This window comes from Clarias gariepinus, chromosome 6 (assembly GCF_024256425.1).
Source record: "Clarias gariepinus isolate MV-2021 ecotype Netherlands chromosome 6, CGAR_prim_01v2, whole genome shotgun sequence".
Classification (NCBI taxonomy): domain Eukaryota; kingdom Metazoa; phylum Chordata; class Actinopteri; order Siluriformes; family Clariidae; genus Clarias; species Clarias gariepinus.
In genome coordinates this window covers 32,230,824-32,251,640 of record NC_071105.1, presented here as the reverse complement: position 1 = coordinate 32,251,640, position 20,817 = coordinate 32,230,824, and the positions used below count along the sequence as shown (strand labels likewise).

General features: G+C 38.6%; 1 protein-coding gene across 3 annotated transcripts in view; it reads left to right on the top strand.

The window, feature by feature from the left end:
- Nucleotides 1-17,884, top strand: part of acox1 (acyl-CoA oxidase 1, palmitoyl) — a 28,181-nt gene extending 10,297 nt beyond the window's left edge. For 2 of the 3 annotated variants that reach the window (XM_053498321.1, XM_053498320.1), the window contains exons 4-14: nucleotides 2,222-2,329; nucleotides 2,709-2,828; nucleotides 4,981-5,096; nucleotides 5,178-5,347; nucleotides 10,853-11,015; nucleotides 12,335-12,525; nucleotides 12,907-13,083; nucleotides 13,339-13,444; nucleotides 13,795-13,938; nucleotides 15,057-15,263; nucleotides 16,173-17,884. In XM_053498321.1, the coding sequence (XP_053354296.1) occupies nucleotides 2,222-2,329; nucleotides 2,709-2,828; nucleotides 4,981-5,096; nucleotides 5,178-5,347; nucleotides 10,853-11,015; nucleotides 12,335-12,525; nucleotides 12,907-13,083; nucleotides 13,339-13,444; nucleotides 13,795-13,938; nucleotides 15,057-15,263; nucleotides 16,173-16,223 (1,553 nt within the window). In that variant the 3' untranslated portion in view covers nucleotides 16,224-17,884. Of the gene's footprint in view, nucleotides 1-1,499; nucleotides 1,661-2,221; nucleotides 2,330-2,708; nucleotides 2,829-4,980; nucleotides 5,097-5,177; nucleotides 5,348-10,852; nucleotides 11,016-12,334; nucleotides 12,526-12,906; nucleotides 13,084-13,338; nucleotides 13,445-13,794; nucleotides 13,939-15,056; nucleotides 15,264-16,172 lie in introns of all 3 variants that reach the window. The other variant, XM_053498319.1, reaches the window with a different exon arrangement.
- The last annotated feature ends 2,933 nt before the right edge of the window (nucleotides 17,885-20,817 follow it).

Sequence of the window (20,817 nt, the reverse complement as noted above, 5' to 3'; positions counted from 1 at the left end):
CAAAGGAGAAGTTCATTTATAGTTACCAGCTTCAGAATTCACCAATAAACAAACCTGAAGTTACGTTAACATTAAGGCATTTGGCTGATGCTCTTATCCAGAGCGACTTACTGTTCAAAGGAGATTTTGGATAAATTCAGCATTGTTTTACAGTATAGGAAGAAATAAAAATCACGAAAAACCATGGAAGTAGAAAGTGTCCATACTTTTGACTGGTAGTGTTTACGGAAAAATAATTAAAAAAATATACTATTCCAAATATACTATAACAGGACTCCAGACAAACATAAATCTTTAGGGGCTTTTGGCTTTTGGCAGTTGTCGATTTTCCTTAAATAACATTAGCTAGCTAGTTAGAATCACTTATTCGTTAGCACAGCACTGGGCGAGTTTCAAAAGCTCCAAAGAATAAGCTCCATATTTATCTTCATATTAAAATGAACATAAAACTGATCAGAAAATACTCAAGTGTTAAATTAATCCCACTCACCCACTCACCCACTCACTCACTCACTCATCTCCTATACCGCTGTCTTTGGATATACGTCTTTGGACTCTTGATGTCTTATAATTCACCCAAGTACATTCACTGTGGACCGAGCACAAGAGCAAAAGAGCACATGTGCTAGTACAGCGGGGCTGCGTTCAATAACGAGCACCTGTGAAACATTTGCGAGTGTATGACCCATGTTAATGAACAGTCTTGTCTTGAAATGTGAGCAAGCGCTCTTGTTAGTGAGCGTAGCCCTGTTGTACTATTAAACATGTTCCCTCACACCAGGCAGGTGTAGGCAGGTGCAGGAGATCAGAGAGTGAGTTCACTATCCGTAAAATAAAATGTTAAGGTGCATTGGTGACCATTTCAGTCGCCATCTGGAGCCCTGTGTAGTCCATCAGTGGCTGCTACGGATAAACTTGTCACAAATTATTTTTCTCAAACTGGCTCACAAAAATCACTTGGATCATAGATCATTTTTTAAAATTTAAACCAAGTATGTAATGCAGAATTTAAGCACCAAGAGACAGACGTCATGATCTATGTTTTATAAATGCTGAAAATGTTTTTTTTTCACTATTGATTCTAAATTCACACTTTCACACAATTATGATTAGTACTGCCACTGAGTTTTACAATTAAAAAGTTTAATGTTTTACCATTTAAATTAGTTAATTTATTATTGATTTATCTGCATAACAACTTTACACTGCTTCACATTAATACTTTATTTATAATTATTAATAATAATCTGTAATGATGTGTTATGTATGTGATGGCTAATCAGCACTAAGTTTTAAGATTTGTTTTTAAATACAGTTTGTATTCTCTCCATGTCTTTTTTTTCCCTGCACCCTACACTTTTTTTCCACAACCCTTCATTCTTACCCACCCTGTTTACTCTGTCCTTCACTAATCACTAACCCCCCCCTTGCCAAAAACATTTTCATTTTTATTTGTGATTACTGCTTGGCACCCATAACCCTTTCACTCGCGACCCCAGATCCGTACAGAATGGACGCACCGGGCCTCTGGACCTGCACCTCGGGATGTTTCTGCCAACGCTGCTGAACCAGGCCTCGCCGAATCAGCTGGACACCCTCTTCACGCCCGCCTGGAACCTGGAGATAGTTGGCACCTATGCACAGACAGAGCTCGGGCACGGTAAACAACCCGGAGTCCGTGTGAACCGAGCAGCCTGTATGACTGCAAGCAATCAGATCCACGTCAGCTCCTAATGCTGAATACTCCTAGTCCCTGTATATCGCTTAAACAATTCCGTCTCCGAGCGTTATATATAAATATATATATTTTAAAATCACACTGCATTACAGCTGTCAACCATCTACTAGACCTACCAATTGTTTAAATAAATTGAAATTAAAATAAATTTTATTCTAAATTCCCCCAAATGTTTTTAAATAACCATGCATTGTGCATGCATGTCATAAGCTTCTGACACTTCTCTAGGCAGATTGACTACATTTTAGTAGGCTGAACTCTTTTCCAACTTTTGTTCATTGTCAAATTTAATACTTTGGACCGCAAGCTAGAGATTTTCACCTCCACTGTTTCTTCTCTATAACACATTTGTGTGTATGTATGCATTTTAAGTTTAATGTTCAGCTACACTGCATTTGTCCATATTAACTCATATCCTGTCCCGGGTGTGTGCATGTCTGATGTCTGTATCTGTGTCTGCGTTGTTCCCTGCGCACTCTTCAGGAACACACATACGTGGACTCGAGACCACCGCGACCTATGACCCTTCTACACAGGAGTTCGTCCTGAACAGCCCGACAGTCACTTCTATCAAGTGGTGGCCAGGAGGACGTAAGAGATCTTTGTTTAAAACACACACTATATGTAATGTTTGCTGCTGTTTGTTGTTGTTGTTGTTGTTTTTTACCATTTCATAAAAGCAGTTAATAAAGTTAATAAATAGCATGTCTTAAATCTTTTAGCATAAATGTTCAGTATATAGTAGTCGAAAATACGATTAATGAATCTTCAAGAGCAATGGAGGAAGCATGTTCTGTATTAGCCTCTGTCCTCTGTTTTTGGTCGTTGCTGATTTTGGAGTGTCACAATATCCCTGTTGGACAGTTGTTGTTTTTTTTTTATATTCAGCTGTCTGGTTTGTCTCAGTCTGTGGCTGGTACTATGTTGGAAGAGAGAGATAAGTATGGTGTGTTTTTGTGTTCATCTGTAGTGGGTAAGACGTCCAATCACGCCATTGTGTTGGCTCAGCTCTACACGCAGGGCAAGTGTTTCGGCCTCCATGCCTTCATCGTCCCTATACGCTGTATGAAAACCCACCAGCCACTTCCAGGTATGTTTGTGTTCTATTTCTATGTCTTGCCAGCTGTTTTATGTAGAACTAGAGCTTTGACAAATATATACTGATGTAATATGTTTAATGTTTAAGAGTCTGTATCTTTTAGATCTCCATGTAATCTGAACTGAAAAATTAGCCCACTGTGCAAGCTATGAGTTTTGCAGTATTTCACTAAATTTGCAAGAATTAAAACTCAGATTAAGCACTCAATGTAGGTCTATAAGAAATAAGACATTTAAATTTCAATATGTTTTAAAAATTTCTATAACATTTTTATAATATTTGTAAATATTTGGTAACTGCATTAAACATGTGGACTTTGATGGCCTTGTACATTTACTTGTGTTTGTATAGAATACAAACAACAATAAATCTAAAAATGTAATTAAGCTTCATTTGCACACTGCTGGGCTATGTTTGCTCTAATGACATGTGTATTGTTCTTTTTAGAAGTGTAGTAGCTTAAAAAAAAGGTATTTTTTTTATTATCGCCCCAGTTTGGGAGCATACGGATCTGGCCATTAAGAACGCACATTTCGAGAAAAGGGATACCGCGACTTACCGCTGCAAGCTGTGAAAATGCCCTTCATTACCTGCAGGGGGCAGTCGTGTTTCAATGTCGTGTTAAAAGTACAATCGCAAGTAAATTACAAACTGCATGTAATGTTGTAAAATATAAATAAAACGTATTAGACACAAATACAAATATATGATATGGTAGTAGATACAATGAAAAAGCTATTTACACGTGCTCACATGTTAAATAAACGCAATTATTAATTTATTATGTATATTTAACTTCATTCAGTCATTTAAGTTCTATGAAAAATAATGTGCCTACCAGCCCATTATTATTTTTTGTTCAAATTTAAAGATGAGGTACAACAAAGAATACAAAAGAGTATAATCTTTAATAAAGTTAGCCTAAAACAATGTAGTTTCCAATGCTGAAGCAAACATGATTTTGTTTTAGTCTATTCGCTGAATACAACACGACAGCGCACTCCGAGGTGACACCCACAAACCCCCAGTTACTGTAATCCCTCTTCTCACATTTCATTCACAATAGGTGTGAAGTTATCAAACCGGTTTCGCTGATGGGGGAATTCACTGAATTGAGGGGTTTAAAATGAATTAACAAGACCGAGCAGACCTACATCAAAGGTGAGAAGAGGGATGACAGTAACTGAGCGCGCTGTCGCGTTGTATATACTGTACAACATGCGTTTATCAGCCTTTTGATAAAAACACTGCCTTTTGGAAAGTGGAAGTACGAGCCGCGGGTTTCCGCACAGCGACCAACAGCTTTATTTCAGTCATAAATTCACAATCATGTCACATTCCAGCTATTATTTCCAGCCGTGGTTAAATAATGGATGAAATAATTATTCAATGCTGGACACAAACAGCAAAAAACATTATTATTATTATAAAAAGTCTGAAGCCCTTTGTGTTCATAAAATAATATTTACTTAATATGATAATATATATATTGTTCGTTCATGTCCTCTGATGATGGCGACGTTTCTACGTTTTAAATAAGACATGTTGGCATATTCACGAATCAGGACATTTGCATAGTTAACACTATCAGCCTACTATCAGGAAATTAAATTAATTTCAAGACCATTTTCGTTTTTGTCTCAATCTTTTTGTCCAACATTGTACATTTATGAAGGCGTTTCTTTATAGCAGACGTTAACAATAATACGCCTACGGTCTTGAGAATATTGATTTGGCTAGGCTGTTGTAAATGTTTCATTTTTAACAAGGAAAAATTTTATGATCATCCTTGTTAGTTGTTCTCTGTGCCCTTTATTGTCCTTTGGTGCTGCTGAGATCTCCTGTACATACAGTACCTACCTTTTGAGGACCTTCTCAAGTTAATGCGATCTCTCTTATTTCTGTTTTAACCTAATGCTTAATGGCTTCCATCATTTGAATCCACATCTCTTGGACCGCATATTTCCATGAACAGCTACCTAATGCAAATTCAATTCAAATCCATTGGTATACAGATGGGAAAAAATACAAAAAAGTTGTGCCAATAGGTCCAAATGCTTATGCCCTGACTATGGTTTGGAATATTCCCGAATTGTATGACTTGTGCAGGAGTTGCAATTTGTTAATATCACCATGTGTGCAGGTGTGGTGGTCGGTGACATCGGCCCCAAATTCGGCTTCGAGGAGGTGGATAATGGCTATCTGAAGCTGGACAACATTCGTATCCCACGTGAGAATATGCTGATGAAGTACGCCAAGGTGAGCTGCACGTGCTGCTTTAGAATGTACCGTTACTAAGACGTGGAACATATTTGTTTGTAATGTTGTATGTTCTTTTAGGTTCAACCAGACGGCACATATGTGAAGCCCCCCAGTGATAAGCTGACGTATGGCACCATGGTGTTCATCCGCGCTATGATTGTAGGAGAGTCAGCTATCGCTCTGTCCAAATCCTGCACCATCGCCATCCGTTACAGCGCTGTCCGTCATCAGTCTGAACTACGAGCTGGGTGAGGGATCAAACACATCCCAGTAATTTGCACATGCTCTGTTTTTTTTTTTAAAAAAAGACTATTTGTTTCAGTATGTTTACGTTTGACAGCACAGTGATGTAGTCGTTAGCACTATCGCCTTGCACCAACAGGGGCCAGGTCTGATTCCTGCCTCAGTTCTGTGTGCCTGGACTTTGCATGTTTTCCCCCAATGCGTGGTGGGTTACATGCAGGTAAGGCAAATTGGCGTTCCCAAATTGTGTGTGAATACACGTGTGAATGTTGATCGGAGGTCCTTCCACGGTCCAAAATACGATGGTAAACAACCACTGGTCTTCGTGGTACCTAGTTTCCTGTGACTACAATTCAATTCAATTTTATTTGTATAGCACTTTTAACAATCGTCATTGTCGCAAAGCAGCTTTACACAATAAAAAGAATGATTTAAGTCTGTATGGAATGTGAGTGTGCATGAATCAAAATGAGCAGATCGTCCCTGGTGAGCAAGCCGCGGGCGACAGTGGCAAGGAAAAACTCCCTGAGATGGTAATAGGAAGAAACCTTAAGAGGAACCAGACTCAACAGGGAACCCATCCTCATTTGGGTGAAACAGAAAGTAGGAATTGATCTGCATTTATGTTAGGTGGCAGGCAGTTCATCTATAACAGTTGATGTAAATTGATGTTAATTGATGTTAATATGGAGTCCAGGTAGTTATTGGAGACAATTGCAGTCTTGAACTATCGGAGCAACCGCAGCCAAGTCAAGTCTTCTGAGAAACAGCTGTCAACACCAGTCGAGGCCAGAACCGTCTTTATGGTAAAGTGAAACTATTCCCAGACACCAGACGCATCCCAAAGAAACACACGGGGCATCCAAGTGACGAGATCTCCAACCAGAAGCGGGGCACCAGGATGGGTCAGACAGGTCCAGAGGGCAGAGGGAGTCTGGATCACTGGCAGCTCAGGAACGACATGTGTAGCATGACAGAGAGAGGGAAGAAAGTGAGGGGGAGAGGGAAGAGAGAGAGGGGGAGAGAACAGGAGAGGGGAGAGCAGAAGAGGAGAGATAAGTTAGGTATGGTCGCAGTCACATAATGTATAAGGTAAATATATATTTAATGTAGAGTGCAAGCAGAGACTCCGGCAGGACTAACTATAACAGCATAACTAAAAGGGGAGAGCCAGAAGGAAACACAGACATGAGGGCCCCCTGAGATGTAAAGCAACCAATCACCTCAGCACCAACAAACCTGAGTGATCAATGAGAGTGGGGAACACAGCATCTAAACATACCAGTTCACCGTAATACTCTACGTCCATGAGTCCCCTAGATCTCCACCTTTACCTATGGCAAATCTATTTATAAAAATGCTTGGCTAAATAAATAGGTTTTTAGCCTGGACATAAACACTGAGACTGTGTCTGAGTCCCGAACACTATTTGAAAGACTTCCATAATTTTGGGGCTTTGTAAGAAAAAGCTCCGTCCCCAGCTATAGTTTTCATAATACGCGGTACTGATAAGCAGCCTGCATCCTTTGATTGAAGTAGGCGTGGCGGATCGTAAGACACTAGCAGTTCGCTCAGATACTGCGGTGTGAGACCATTTACCCGTACTTTCCGGACTATAAGCCGCGACTTTTGTTACACAATTTCAACCCTGCGGCTTATGCAGAGATGCGGCTAATGTATGCATTTTATCTAACGGCCGCCAGGGGCGCTCGCAGAAAAGGTAAGAGTGAGACATGTGTTGTCGAGGAAGACGCAAGTCACAACCGCTAATAAACACCATAGAAGAAGAAATTTAACGTACGGTAACTTCGCGCGCTTTGTACATGAATAAAATTAGCATAAGCCTACCCTCATTATGGAAAATGCAAAAAGAAAAGCATATGACGCAGCTTTCAAGTTTAAAGTAATCGAGCTGGCCGATAAAGAAGGAAACAGAGCTGCAGCACATAAATTTCGCATAGATGAGTCGATGGTAAGGCGCTGGAAACGGCAGGGGGAAGAACTGGAGCAATGTAAAAAGTCGAAAAAAAAGAAAAGCTAAGTTATGTTATTAAAACATTGAAAACTCTTTTTGTGTACCGTCTTTCTTTCTAAATATCCCATGTTTCAATGTGGGCACATGCGGCTTATAGTCAGGTGCGGTTTATGTATGTACAAAATGGTTTTTCCTTTAAAATATGTACTAGGTGCGGGTTATAGCCAGGTGCGGGTTATAGTCCGGAAATTACGGTAATGCTTTATATGTCGAGTAGTATTTTAAAATCAATGTGAAATTTCACGGGAAGCCAATGAAGTGAAGAGAGGGGTGATGTGCTCGTATCTTCTGGTTCTAGTGAGGACTTCCACTGCTGCATTCTGGTCTAGCTTGTTTATGCAACCAGTTAAACAACCAGACAGTAAGGTGTTACAATAGTCCAACCTAGAGGTGATAAAAGCATGAACTAATTTTTCTGCATCATTTAGCGACAGTATGTTTCTTATCTTGGCAATATTTCTGAGGTGAAAGAATGCTATCCTGGTAACATTATCTACATGTGCTTCAAATGAAAGGCTGGAATCTATAGACGGAGGTTCCTAGAAGGACAGGTGGATAGTTACAAAAAATTATGTTTTAAAATTAGATATGTTTTGAACCAAGTACTTTTTTTAAAGCTGCTGTTATGAAAAATTATTTGAAGCTTTCTAACCAGATTATATTTAAATAACGGATGTTAATGGTTAAGCATTATTTGTTTAATTTCCAGTAAGAATTTAACTTATTCAAATTTTATTAACTCGTGTACTGTAACTGTAGCTCAGTAATGCTCCGTAGCTCATATATCTGTTGACTTGCACAACACAAGAGGGTGCACTTGTATTTTAGGTGATGGACAACCCTGGACATTAAGTTTTTACGAGGAAGAAGATATTGATGTTCTGAAAAAGCGATAGTTAATCTGTTTATCAGTTTATCTTGTCAAGCCGTGCACGGTTGAGTGAGCAGTGTGGCCAGATTATGTGGTTTTCCAGTATCTATATTACTTTTTTTGCCTGGAAAATGTGTTTTGGGCTGGTAATCAAAATAAGACTAATGTTAGATAAAGAATGTTCAGTCGTGGCCAAAAGTTTTGAGAATGACAATTACATTTATGCAAAGAGTCAGTATTTGCAGTGTTGGCCCTTCTTTGTCAGGACCTCTGCAATTCTCACTGATAGCAACCCATTCTTTCATAATCACTTCTTGGAGTTTGTCAGAATTAGTGGGTTTTTGTTTGTCCACCCGCCTCTTGAGGATTGACCACAAGTTCTCAATGGGATTAAGATCTGGGGAGTTTCCAGGCCATGGACCCAAAATTTCAACGTTTTGCTCCCCGAGCCACTTAGTTATCACTTTTGCCTTATGGCACGGTGCTCCATCGTGCTGGCAAATGCATTGTTCTTCACCAAACTGTTGTTGGATTATTGGAAGAAGTTGCTGTTGGAGGGTGTTTTGGTACCATTCTTTATTCAATGCTGTGTTTTTGGGCAAAATTGTGAGTGAGACCACTCTCTTGGATGAGAAGCATCCCCACACATGAATGGTCTCAGGATGCTTTACTGTTGGCATGACACAGGACTGATGGAAGCGCTCACCTTTTCTTCTTCGGACAAGAAGAAGAAAAGAGGTTTCATGTGAAAATATGACTTTGCCCCATTCCTCAGAAGTCCATTCACCATACTTTCTGCAGAAGATCAATCTGTCCCTGATGTTTTTTTTGGAGAGAAGTGGTTTCTTTGCTGCCCTTCTTGACACCAGGCCACCTTCCAAAAGTCTTCGCCTCACTGTGTGTACAGATGCGCTCACGCCTGCCTGCTGCCACTCCTGAGCAAGCTCTGTACTGGTGGCACTCCGATCCCGCTGCTGAATCCTCTTTAGGAGACGATTCTGGCGCTTGCTCTACTTTCTTGGAAGCCCTGAAGCCTTCTTAACAAGAATTGAACCTCTTTCTTTGAATTTCTTTTTTTTTTTTTTTTTTATAAATTTAGTCCTGTCCAATTCTTTTTTCCCCGATTTTCTCCCCAATCTAGTCGTGGCCAATTACTCCCCGTCACTAGGGGGCTCCCACACACATTAAGGCTACTACCACCACTCAGTCGGGAGGACGAAAGCTATCCCGTGTTTCCTCCGAACCACGTGACGCGAGCCGACCGCATCTTTTCGAACTGCTCGCTCACGCACCGTTAGGGGCGGAGTAACACACTCGGAGGAAAGCGCTAGCCGCTCCTTCCGTGTGCGCGAGCTCACAGACGCCCCTGATTGGCTGTAGCGCCGTGATTAATGTGGGAGCACAAGTACCTCTCATCCCGCCCCCCTGAGAGAGCTCGGCCAATCAGCTCTCTCTGTGCCTCCGGCTGTGAGATTTCTTTGAATTTCTTGATGATCCTATAAATTGTTGATTTAGGTGCAATTTTAGTAGCCACAATATTCTTGCCTGTGAAGCCATTTATATGCAACGCAGTGATGGCTGCACGCGTTTCTTTGCAGGTCACTATGGTTAACAATGGAAGAACAATGATTTCAAGCATCACCCTCCTTTTAACATGTCAAGTCTGCCATTTTAACCCAATCAGCCTGACATGATGATCTCCAGCCTTGTGCTCGTCAACATTCTCACCTGAGTTAACAAGGCGATTACTGAAATGATCTCAGCAGGTCCTTTAATGACAGCAGTGAAATGCAGTGGGAAGGTTTTTTTGAAATTAAGTTTTTATGGCAAAGAAGGACTATGCAATTCATCTGATCACTCTTCATAACGTTCTAGAGTATATGCAAATTGCTATTATAAAAACTTAAGCAGCAACTTTTCCAATTTCCAATATTTATGTAATTCTTAAAACCTTTGGCCACGAATGTACATGCGTAAATTGTTGAACTATAGTATGAGTTCTAGTACTGCTTTTATTATTTTTATTAGTCAGTTTTACAGCATTAGACTTTTTTTTTTGCAAGTGAGCAGGTGAGGGTGCACAAGGGAAAAAATCATATGCAGATTTTGCATTTGTGCACATGCAGAAAAACATTTTGCTTAGGAATAAAGGCCACACACAATCGTTAAAACTGTATTTCGCATTGTAATTGAACTTTGCACTGAATCTGCGGTTCACCTGGGGGCGGAGATTGGGGAGAAATCTGACTGATCACAGATCAGCTGTAGTCCATTTCACTATTGTTAATATTGTTTTCTTGAAATAAATACTATTGTTTGTTTAAACTATGTGGACTTTGTTAATTTCTCACATAACTAATCTATTGGGATTGTGACACTAGAAAAAAAAAGAAAGTCCATCTTGAGGTTTGAGGCTTATTTTTGGGAACTCTTTGCAGGTGTCAAATAATGCCATTGCTGTTGGTTTCAGGGAATGATATTCAATTGCGCTAAGAATAAAAATAATTAGGTTACTTAAGGTCGTTGCTCTGTAACCTATAATATTCACTGACTTGATTTTGCATGAGCTCATACTGTGTTCTCTGGTACATCTTCTACACACAGAGAGCCTGAGCCGCAGATCTTGGACTACCAAGCGCAGCAGCATAAACTCTTCCCGCTGTTGGCCACAGCCTATGCCTTCACCTTCGTGGGCCAGTACATGAAGAACACCTACAATCGCATCTCTGGAGACATCAACCAGGGAGACTTCAGCGAGCTGCCCGAGGTACGAGTCTTCAGTCGGTGCTGTTACCATGGTTTGTAGTTTTACAAAGACAAGATGTATTGTAGGTCTTCATAAAGAGCAGCTTCACACATAGAGCGATTTATTGTACTGTATTGATTATCTCCGCGTGAACGGGTGGCAATTACTTGAGGAACAAATAATGTGCTTAATTTATTTTATCTGTGAAAAAAAAAAAAAAAATGTACATTAATTAACATAATAATAATACATTTTATTTCTAGACACTTTGCATTTAAAGTAGCAATTAAAATAGTAAATATGCGTCCACGTTTATATTTCACATAAAATGTAAAACATTTGTTAAATACAATTTCATGCCCTTTTATGTAGTGTCTGTAACTTTTTTTAAATTGAAATCTTTCAGTGATCTTAACTGTCGTTCAGATGAAACTTGGTCAGTTTAGATTTGACATAAAAACATAGAAATCTGAAAAAGTGTATTGTTTTAAAATACAAAATTGTAAAGATATTGCAACATGAATTTGACATGACATGGTTATGGACACTACAGATTTTTTGCTTTTTAAGCTTTTACCAAAAACCATCTCTCATGCACAGCGCTGAGATACCCTGGAAGTTTAATGGTATATGTGTTAACTAATTATTGGGCAGATAACGAAAAGCAGTTTAAATTGCTTTTAACTGCTTAAATGGCCACATAATATTAAACAAAACCCCACTGTTGTTAGTAAGTTGGGGAAAAATCCTTAATTTTGCTTAAATATTAAGAATTCTAAAATTTAAGCAAGCATTTTTACAGGCCATATGCTTCCAGAAGCTTACACCAATTTTAGTATCAATACTCATAATGAAAGCTGAGTAATTTGCATTTTAAATAATTGTTGTTAAAGCCAGACAGTATAACGCTAAACGGATGAAGTTAGCAACTTCAAATTTTTAGGGAAGCAAGATTAGTCACTTCGATGTTGCATAAACTTTAGAAGTAGCTTCTTTGGCACACATATTTTTTTAATTATATGTATAGCATAAAAAAATTATCAGCATGAATACTGGCTGAATGAATCAATCAGTAAGTTGACATTCCATACGTACTGTAGAAGTCAAACAGGTGACTAATATAAGTCAAATAAACTTATATAAATATATGGCTCCGGGTTCGATTCCTGGCAAGGGAATGCACACAAGAACTCAAGAAATCATCATTGTGTTTTTATTTACTTTATGTCTGACGCTGATAGCTAACCAGCTAATTTTTCACCAATTTGTAGCTCATTTTAGTCAAACCTAGCAACAATTAGCCCGACAGTGAGCTCTCTGACTCTTTTCCTTTCTCTTAGCTCCATGCTCTAGCTGCAGGTTTGAAAGCGTTCACCACCTGGTCTACGAATGCAGGGGTCGAAGTGTGTCGGATGGCATGTGGGGGACACGGTTACTCTAGAAGCAGCGGCCTGCCGGACATCTATGTCACCTTTACGCCCATGTGCACCTACGAGGGCGAGAACACGGTCATGATGCTCCAGACGGCTCGGTACACACACACACACACCTGAGACACACCTGAGACACGCAGATTTCCTTTCACAATGCTAGTTTCACACTAAATAAAATTAAAGTACATAGAAGTTCATGAGTTGAGCCACTGTTTTTGCTGAACCGTACATCAGTAAAAGTGTGAGTAAGCCTCGTGAATAGTGCGTACGTTTACATTTCGGCATTTGCCAGACGCCCTTATCCAGAGCGACTTACATTTTTATCTCATTAAAATAATCTGTTGAGGGTTAAGGGCCCCGCTTAAGGGTCCAACAGTGACAATTTGGTGGTTGTAGGGTTTGAACCTAGGACCTTCCAAACCGTAGTCCAATGCCCTAATCAATACCTGCTGTGTTCTCGTTTTTTTTCTACGGTTCAGATACCTGGTGAAGAGCTATCGACAAGTGCGTGATGGTAAGAAGCTCAGTGGCATCGTCTCCTATTTGAACGATTCTCACCCACGTCTGCAGCCTCAAACTACAGGCTCCAGACCCACGGTCACCAACATCAATGACCTGCAGAGCCTCGTGGAGGCCTACAAACTCCGTGCTACCAAGTGAGTGACACACACACACACACACACACACATACACATACACACACACAAACACACACAGTGCTGTTTAACTAAGTGATGTACTCAGGATGGGCTTTATTGCTGTATACACAACCTGTGTATATTAAACAAGACTAGTTTTATGTACTTCAAAGATAAAAGAATGGCATTTTAAAAGCTTTTATTCTTGCATCAGCATTATTATTATTAGTATTATTTTTGATACAGCCTTTGTGTGTATTTGATTCATCTTAGACTAGTGGAAACAGCAGCAAAGAGCCTGCAGACAGAGCTCCAGCGCAACAAGAGCCAAGAGGACGCCTGGAACAACAGCTCCTTAGAGCTCATCCGAGCCTCTGATGTATGTCTCTATTATAAATCGGGTGGGATGATTCGGTTTCCTACATTGCAACGTGTAGGCTGAACGAACATGTGGTCAGAATTCAGTAACGCTAAACAATAGGAGACATTATCACTATAATGAATGTCCTGCTTTATTAATGTGTAGATACACTTTTTTTCACGGTCTTTGCTGTTTAAAGCTGTAACACTCCACCCTGCCATATATTACTTTCCTGTAATATCTACCCAATGCACACAATTAGTTAAAACTGACCAGTGTTTTTGGCTCTCCAATGTTTTTGGCTCATTCCTATGAGTTTGTGGGTGTTTTGTCTTGCTGTATCCGTGTCTGTGGTTGTTTATTTCCAGGCTCACTGTCACTACGTAGTGGTGAAGCTGTTCGCTGCCAAGCTGAGCGAGATCAGTCACACGGCCGTATACTCCGTCCTCAGCGCCCTCGCTCTACTCTACACCCTGCACGGTGTCGCCAACAACTCGGGAGACTTCTTGCAGGTGACGCATCTCTTCCTTGGAAGACTCATTGCTTTATATTGAGTTGCGGTGTCATGGAGACGTGGGGGTTAGCACTGTGGCCTTACACCTCGAAGGTCGGGCGTTTGGTTTGGTTGCAGCCTCAGATCAGTGTGTGTGGAGCTTGCATTTCCTTCCTAAATAGGTTTCCTCTGGGTGCTCCGGTTTCCTCCTGCCATCCAAAAACATGCAGATTGGGCTAATTGGAATTTATTGCCTGGAATGTACCACGTCTTATGACCCTGAGTCCTCTAGGATAGGCTCCCATGACTTTGAACAGGAAAAGCGATATAGACGATGAGTGAGAGTAAGTGACAGGCTACAGGCTTTGAAATGTTGTTTATTGGCTGCCACTATGATATTAATAGAGCAGTGGGATTTAATCAGATGTACAGTTTAATTGATGTTTTGAGACATCATTCAGTTTATTAAACTGATGGATCAGTTTTTCGATTCAGGATATTTTTGCATGTTAAGAAAATACTTAATGCTAAAATTTCTTGGTACTGTATACTGGCATTTCATTTCAGTTTCGGTTGACGTTGGTGAAAAACTTCCACCTACTGGACTACAGTGTGAAGCAGAAAAAAAAAATACTGTTGCTTCGTACAAGACACGGCATTCAAAAAATCAACAATTACAGTTACACAGGATTTCAATGCTTATTAGATATTTTTAATACTATAAAACTATTATTTTTTTGATATTTTTTCAATACTTTTAAACCTATATTAAATATAGCTCCTTAAGACATGTATAAGGCAGTGAACGTGAGGGCCATTGAATCGATTTAAATTAAAACCAGCAATATAATAGCTTGACAGTCTAGCTGTGATTCACAGCTTTAAACATTAGTGTTCAGTTACACCATTTAGCCTCATTTAGGGTATTTAGCGTAACGTAGTCCTAACATTGTTCCTTAGCAAAATTGTCATTGTAAAGAAAAAAAATCTTGAACACCAGACATTACATTTAGCATTTTGTTGATCAGTTACATTTGGTATGGGGAGAACAACAAAATCTGCAAACATTTTAATGTCCATAGTAATTTTTTATTTTTATTTTTTTTTTTTTTGCTATGTGTGTGTGTGTGTTTTCAGGCTGGCCTGCTAACTGTTCCACAGCTGGCTCAGGTCACTCAGAGGATAAAGGCCCTGATGGCCGAGATCCGTCCGAACGCTGTGGCTCTGGTGGATGCCTTTGACTACCGTGACGAGATGCTGAGCTCGGTGCTCGGCCGCTACGACGGGAACGTCTATGAGAGCATGTTCGAGTGGGCCAAAAGCTCTCCTCTCAACCGTACAGAGGTAATGGAACAATATATACTTTTACTATAGGGCTTTTTTCCCCCTGTAATTTCTAAATACCAAATTTGCGATTTAAAATGTGATATGTAACTATGAAATGTAGTATATTCCAGCGTATTTATCTAGGCTAACAGCGGTAAAGGCACAAATGAGCGCAGTAAAGGGATTTTCTACCAATTTTTGTATAAAAAAATTAACACAATTAAATTACTTGCACAGGTCCATATTGATGTTTAGATTTTTATGCAAAGAATTGTGCAGCACTATATATTATCCTTATTCAAACCTAAACAATGCAATTTATATGCATGTACTGTGTGTGTATATAGTCAGCCTGTGCAAGCGCACATACATACAGTACATACTGTACATGCATACATTTATGCACTTTATCTCATGCACTTTATTATGTAAAGTCCTGGTGAGGGAAGAATTTCTACAATACACAGTCTATCACAATGAATAGATTTGCCTGCAAAAAAAATACTCGTTTAAATGATTTAACACAAAAAAATAAGATAAAGTAAAAAAACAAAACAAAAAAAAGCTCTTTCTAACCTGTTTGAAATTTTCAGAAGTTTCAAGATTTTTTTTTATTATAAAGAAAAAAATGTATTTAAATATGATATCCAACACAACTCAAAAGCCAGTTTTGAAAATGGACTTATATTGATTTTTCCTTAATAACGTCAAGAAAGTTAAAAATAGAAGCTAAATTTTTTTTATGGACTTTAAATTTAACCTAAAAAATCACTGAAATGGATTAAATCACTTGTGTTTCTACTCTGTGTATTTCTATTTACATGAAATCACAATATATATTTCTACATACTGTACCCTTCAATGTTAGACTTCATTTAAAATCCAGATCTGTCCTTATTTTTTCCCCCCTTTTTTTTTCCTCTTCAGGTCCATGAATCATACTACAAGTACATGAAGCCCATGCAATCCAAGCTGTGAGTGTGAAGCTGGGAGATCTCTTCAACTAACATAGTATAATGGCACTAATTCCTAGATGGAGGAGAATTTTTTTTTAATGACGTGTAATTGATCTGAACAGATCGCCTGCACTTATGAATCTGTGCCCATATAAAGTGCTGGTCTTGGAGCAGAATTTCAGTAAATGCGTTAATCCAACTTAAAAGTGAGGAAGTCTGACATGGCTCGGGGATATTCCTAGAATGTAAATTCACTACAGTAGAAATATAACCGGTTCTCCTCTTACTACCATGTTTTATCTTTTTAAATGTTAGGAAATATGCTAATACATGATAAATATGGGTCTGGATAGATCAGTGGTTCTTTGAAGTGTCCGCTGTCCTGCACATTTTATTGCTTCCCCTGCTCCATCACACCTACTTCAATTTAAATAATTAAAGGAATTGAATTAATTCAATTCAAAAATAAAGTAAATGAAATAAGCTTCTTAATTAGTGTAAATCAGGTGCCCTGGGAGTTAAAGAACCACTATAGTGTGCAGGGCAGGGGTTCCTCCAGGACCAACTTTAAGCAACACCGGGATAGACACACTGTACTGTACATGGTCCGACATGGAAGAGAAATACTGCACTCAGGAGACGCTGTTCATTTCCTTAATTAAACCAGCATTATGAATTTCAACCCCTGATTAGATTTTAAGACTTCTATACTTTTTTGTTATTAGCATCAATGATATAAGTAAATGGTGGTGGTTATTATATTTGTAAAATTCCAATTTTTACACATCCTTATTTCTACGTGTGTAGTACTGAAATATTTGAATACTAGACTTAATGCTGTCTCAGAATCTGTACAAATGTAAAATGCTGCCTGGTACATAAAAGCACCTTATTCAACAAAGCCACTTGTGTAATAATATTTTCCAATGATTGGACAAAATTAAGGTGGATGTGTCTTGATTATCCCTATTTCTAAAAATTCAAATTTTTAATTTTATGGACATTTGAGTGACTGTTGAAGGCACAGCTTGTACTTTAGTCACTGTGTGATATCCTGCCTTATTATGTTCACATGGTAGTTTTACACGTGGTAGTCATTGCTTTTCCATCTTTTGTTCTACGGGAAGCTTTTTTTCGTGTTAAGTAAGCGGCTTTGTTCTGCTCACTTTCTGAGTTTTTGTTTTTCTTTCTGAGTTCAGTTTGATTTATACTGGAACGAATTGAGAGTAAAACTGTAATCGAACTTTGGAGGGTTTTTTTGATAGATGGTGTCTAGGTTGATCATTGATCATGTCAAATAAAATAATCCCAATTAAGCCTCTTTGTTATTAATTATTACTGCTCACAGTGTTTAAAAAAATCAGCAATAAAGACAAACTCTTCCAGTAGGTGTCAGTGTTGGAGGAAATGATCTGCTTTCATGGAATGTTTTTTTTTAGTCTGATTGGAATTATCCTGATTAGAGAATCCAACTTTACACAGACACAAATTTTATAAGATGTGGGTTTACATAAATCATTGAATCAGAATGAAACTTCTTTTTAGTTATTCTGCTCGTGTTGAAGCATGTAATCTTTTGGAAATATTACACCAGAGGGAAAGTAATGTAGTAGTATTTTTCACCAGCTTGAAGGTTAGGTAAGGCTTGCCAATTTTTCCAATAAATCCTGCCTTCTGCGTTATGATTAGTTACAAGAATTCCGTCTCGTCTATAATTTGTTAGATCCCTTACTGCATGTAAAAGTCAAGCCAATCAGTGCCCCTTTCTCATCTAGAGATCAAGTGGATGAAAGTAAAGACCAGAAAGAGATAGCATTTTTAGTCTTTCACAGAGTTTATTGATCAGGATCCCGGTTACTCATCAGGTGACAATAATAATAACTTGTTCTCTTTTATTTTCAGGAGTTTTTAATAAAATCAGACTGTTATCCCATTTGTTTCAGATTGTTGGAAATTTTTCTATACCGTATTAAGCTCCAGGGCTGCGCCAAAGACTTTCTCTTGCTGGTGTAATGAATTTGTTTGACTTTTTTACTTTGTCCACCTACTTACAGTACAGCTGTGGTCTGTGGTTTACTCTCGTCATGATCATCAATGTCATAACACTATTGGGTTTGTAATAAATTTTTGTATAATTGAATAATTGTCTGTCCGACATTTTATTTTACTACATGATCAAAATTATACATACTCCATCAAAAAAATTACCTACAGCACTAATAGTTCTTTAACCAGCCTTTAGCAAGTTTTATCTGTAGCAGATGCTTTTGATAGCCGTTAACAAGCTGCTGTGAGAATTCAGGTTGGATATTTAACCGCTCTTCTTGTTAGAATGAGTAGTGTTGAATTAATTTTATTGCTTTCCTGGCACATACCCAACTTTTAGGCATAATCTGCTAAGTTGCAATAGGGTTAAGACTCCAAAAGTGTATAGTTACACTGCTTCATCTATTATCTACAACCAGCTTTAATGTGCACTTTGTTTACTGTCATGTTGGAAGACACAATTTTTATTGTCCATTTTGAACAATGCTCCATTTTTACTGGCAGCAAAACAGCCCCAAAGCACGATGCTATCGCCACCACTCATAACAGTTGGTACAGTATTTTTGGGGTTGAATGCCTCACATTTACTTCCTTCCAACATAGCTCTAGTCAAAATTCCCCTCTAAAAGGATTTTCTTTGTGTGTGGTTAGTTGAAAAATTCAGTCAAGCTTATAGGTATTGATTTTAGAGAAAGTGTTTATTTCTTGGACGGAGGCTTTCAGACCATGGCAGGGCAGTGATGGCTCAGTGTGTTAAGGCTCTAAATTACTGATCGAAAGGTCTGCGGTACACGCCCCAGCTCCATCAGGTTGCCGCTGTTGGGACTTTGAGCAAAGCCCTTAACCCTGTCTGCTCCAGAGCTTTGACCCCAGCCTACTAACAAGAGGCCGAGATATGCAAAAAGTAAAGAATTTCACTGTTCACTTTAAACTTTCTCGACTATAGAGGATGACGATGTGTTCCAGCAGTTTCCAGTTCATGGTAGGCCTGTACCTTGGGGGTTCCTGGGTTGTTCCTGACCAACAGAACCAATTTTCTCTCAGCTTCTTCCAGACCTTGGCAATGTGTCTACATCTTTCATTACCTTTTACTTGTTCACCAAATTACTCTTCTGTTAAATGTATGACGGACAATTATTCAATTCTCAAAAATTAATTACAAAACTTTTATTGTTATGACACTGATGTTCATGATGTGTGTAAACCACAGACCACAGCTGTAAATACAGTAGGTGATGAAAAGTCAAACAAATCCATTGCACCAGCAAGAGAAAGTCCCTGGTGTAGCCCTGGTGTTTAATATTTGAAATTTTCCAACAATCTAATACATAAAGGGGTAACAGTCTAATTACATACATTAGTTTGAACTGATCTTGGAATCTGCATTTGTTTAGAAATCCAAGACACCTTCATGGCTTGTATAAATCTATCATCTTATTTCTCATATTTGCAACAAGAGCTTTAAACTTTCCCATTTTTGCATGTACTGGACAATGAGCGCTATCAAACACAATATTGTGCTGGCACAGAGAAGCTACCAGCTGTTGTTATTCATGTAGTCAACAATTTCAGGCTTGGACTTGGCAAATTAAAATACATCACATTAAATATTTCAGCTCCACTGTATTAATAATCTGATTAGGTATATGTATTTTTTTTAAATTCTGTGTTGATATCGAAAAACCTAAATAACATTTAACATTGTGTTCCAAATGCATGTTTTCTGCTATTAAGGTTTTGCTATTAAAACAATCGTACACCTGATATTAATGCCATGACATTCTTATTTATGGTCTAATGCATCTAAATTTATGACAGCAGCCACAGGGTTTCCCATTACTGTACTGGTTGATGTAGTTTCATTCCTAACACAGTACCTGCTCCATGACAGACACGATGTGATTCTGTGTTAAACACAAGGCGAGATATTCAGTTTTACAAGTTTTACAAGCCAGCCTACGTAAACACACCTCTGAATATATAATTTCACACAGTTATGCCACAGCTAGGGCATACACACAAGCAGGCAGGAGGCAACAGACACAAGTTTGTGTATATTTCAGTCTCAGATTCTGAGATCACAAACTCATGCTGCCAGTTACCGACACCTCTGACTAATGAATCAATAAGACTTCCAGCCCATAGGCCTAATGTAATATGAATGAGCATCACATGTAGATTAATATATTTAGTCAGTGTGTGTGCCTCAACATCCAAATTCATTTAATTCTTCATAAGCAGCATGGGAAAAGCATCATGCACTTGTTTTCATTGTTTTCATAACAAAACAATGTGTTTATGTTGTAATAAAACAATCTATTATGGTATAAATAAGGCTTTGGTAATGTTAAGTTATGACAAGAAATCATTGCACTCTAGTTAACAGGATGTAAAAATAAAGTTGAAATAATTTTTTTTAGTTTGCAAATGAAAAAATATAGTATTGGAAATTATAGCACGGTGCCTTAATGGCTAGCACTTTTGCCTTAGCAAGGAAAAGTTGTCATTTCAGTTCCCTGGGATAGGCTTCAAGCCCTCTGCAACAGAGGATAAGATGTATAGAAAAAATG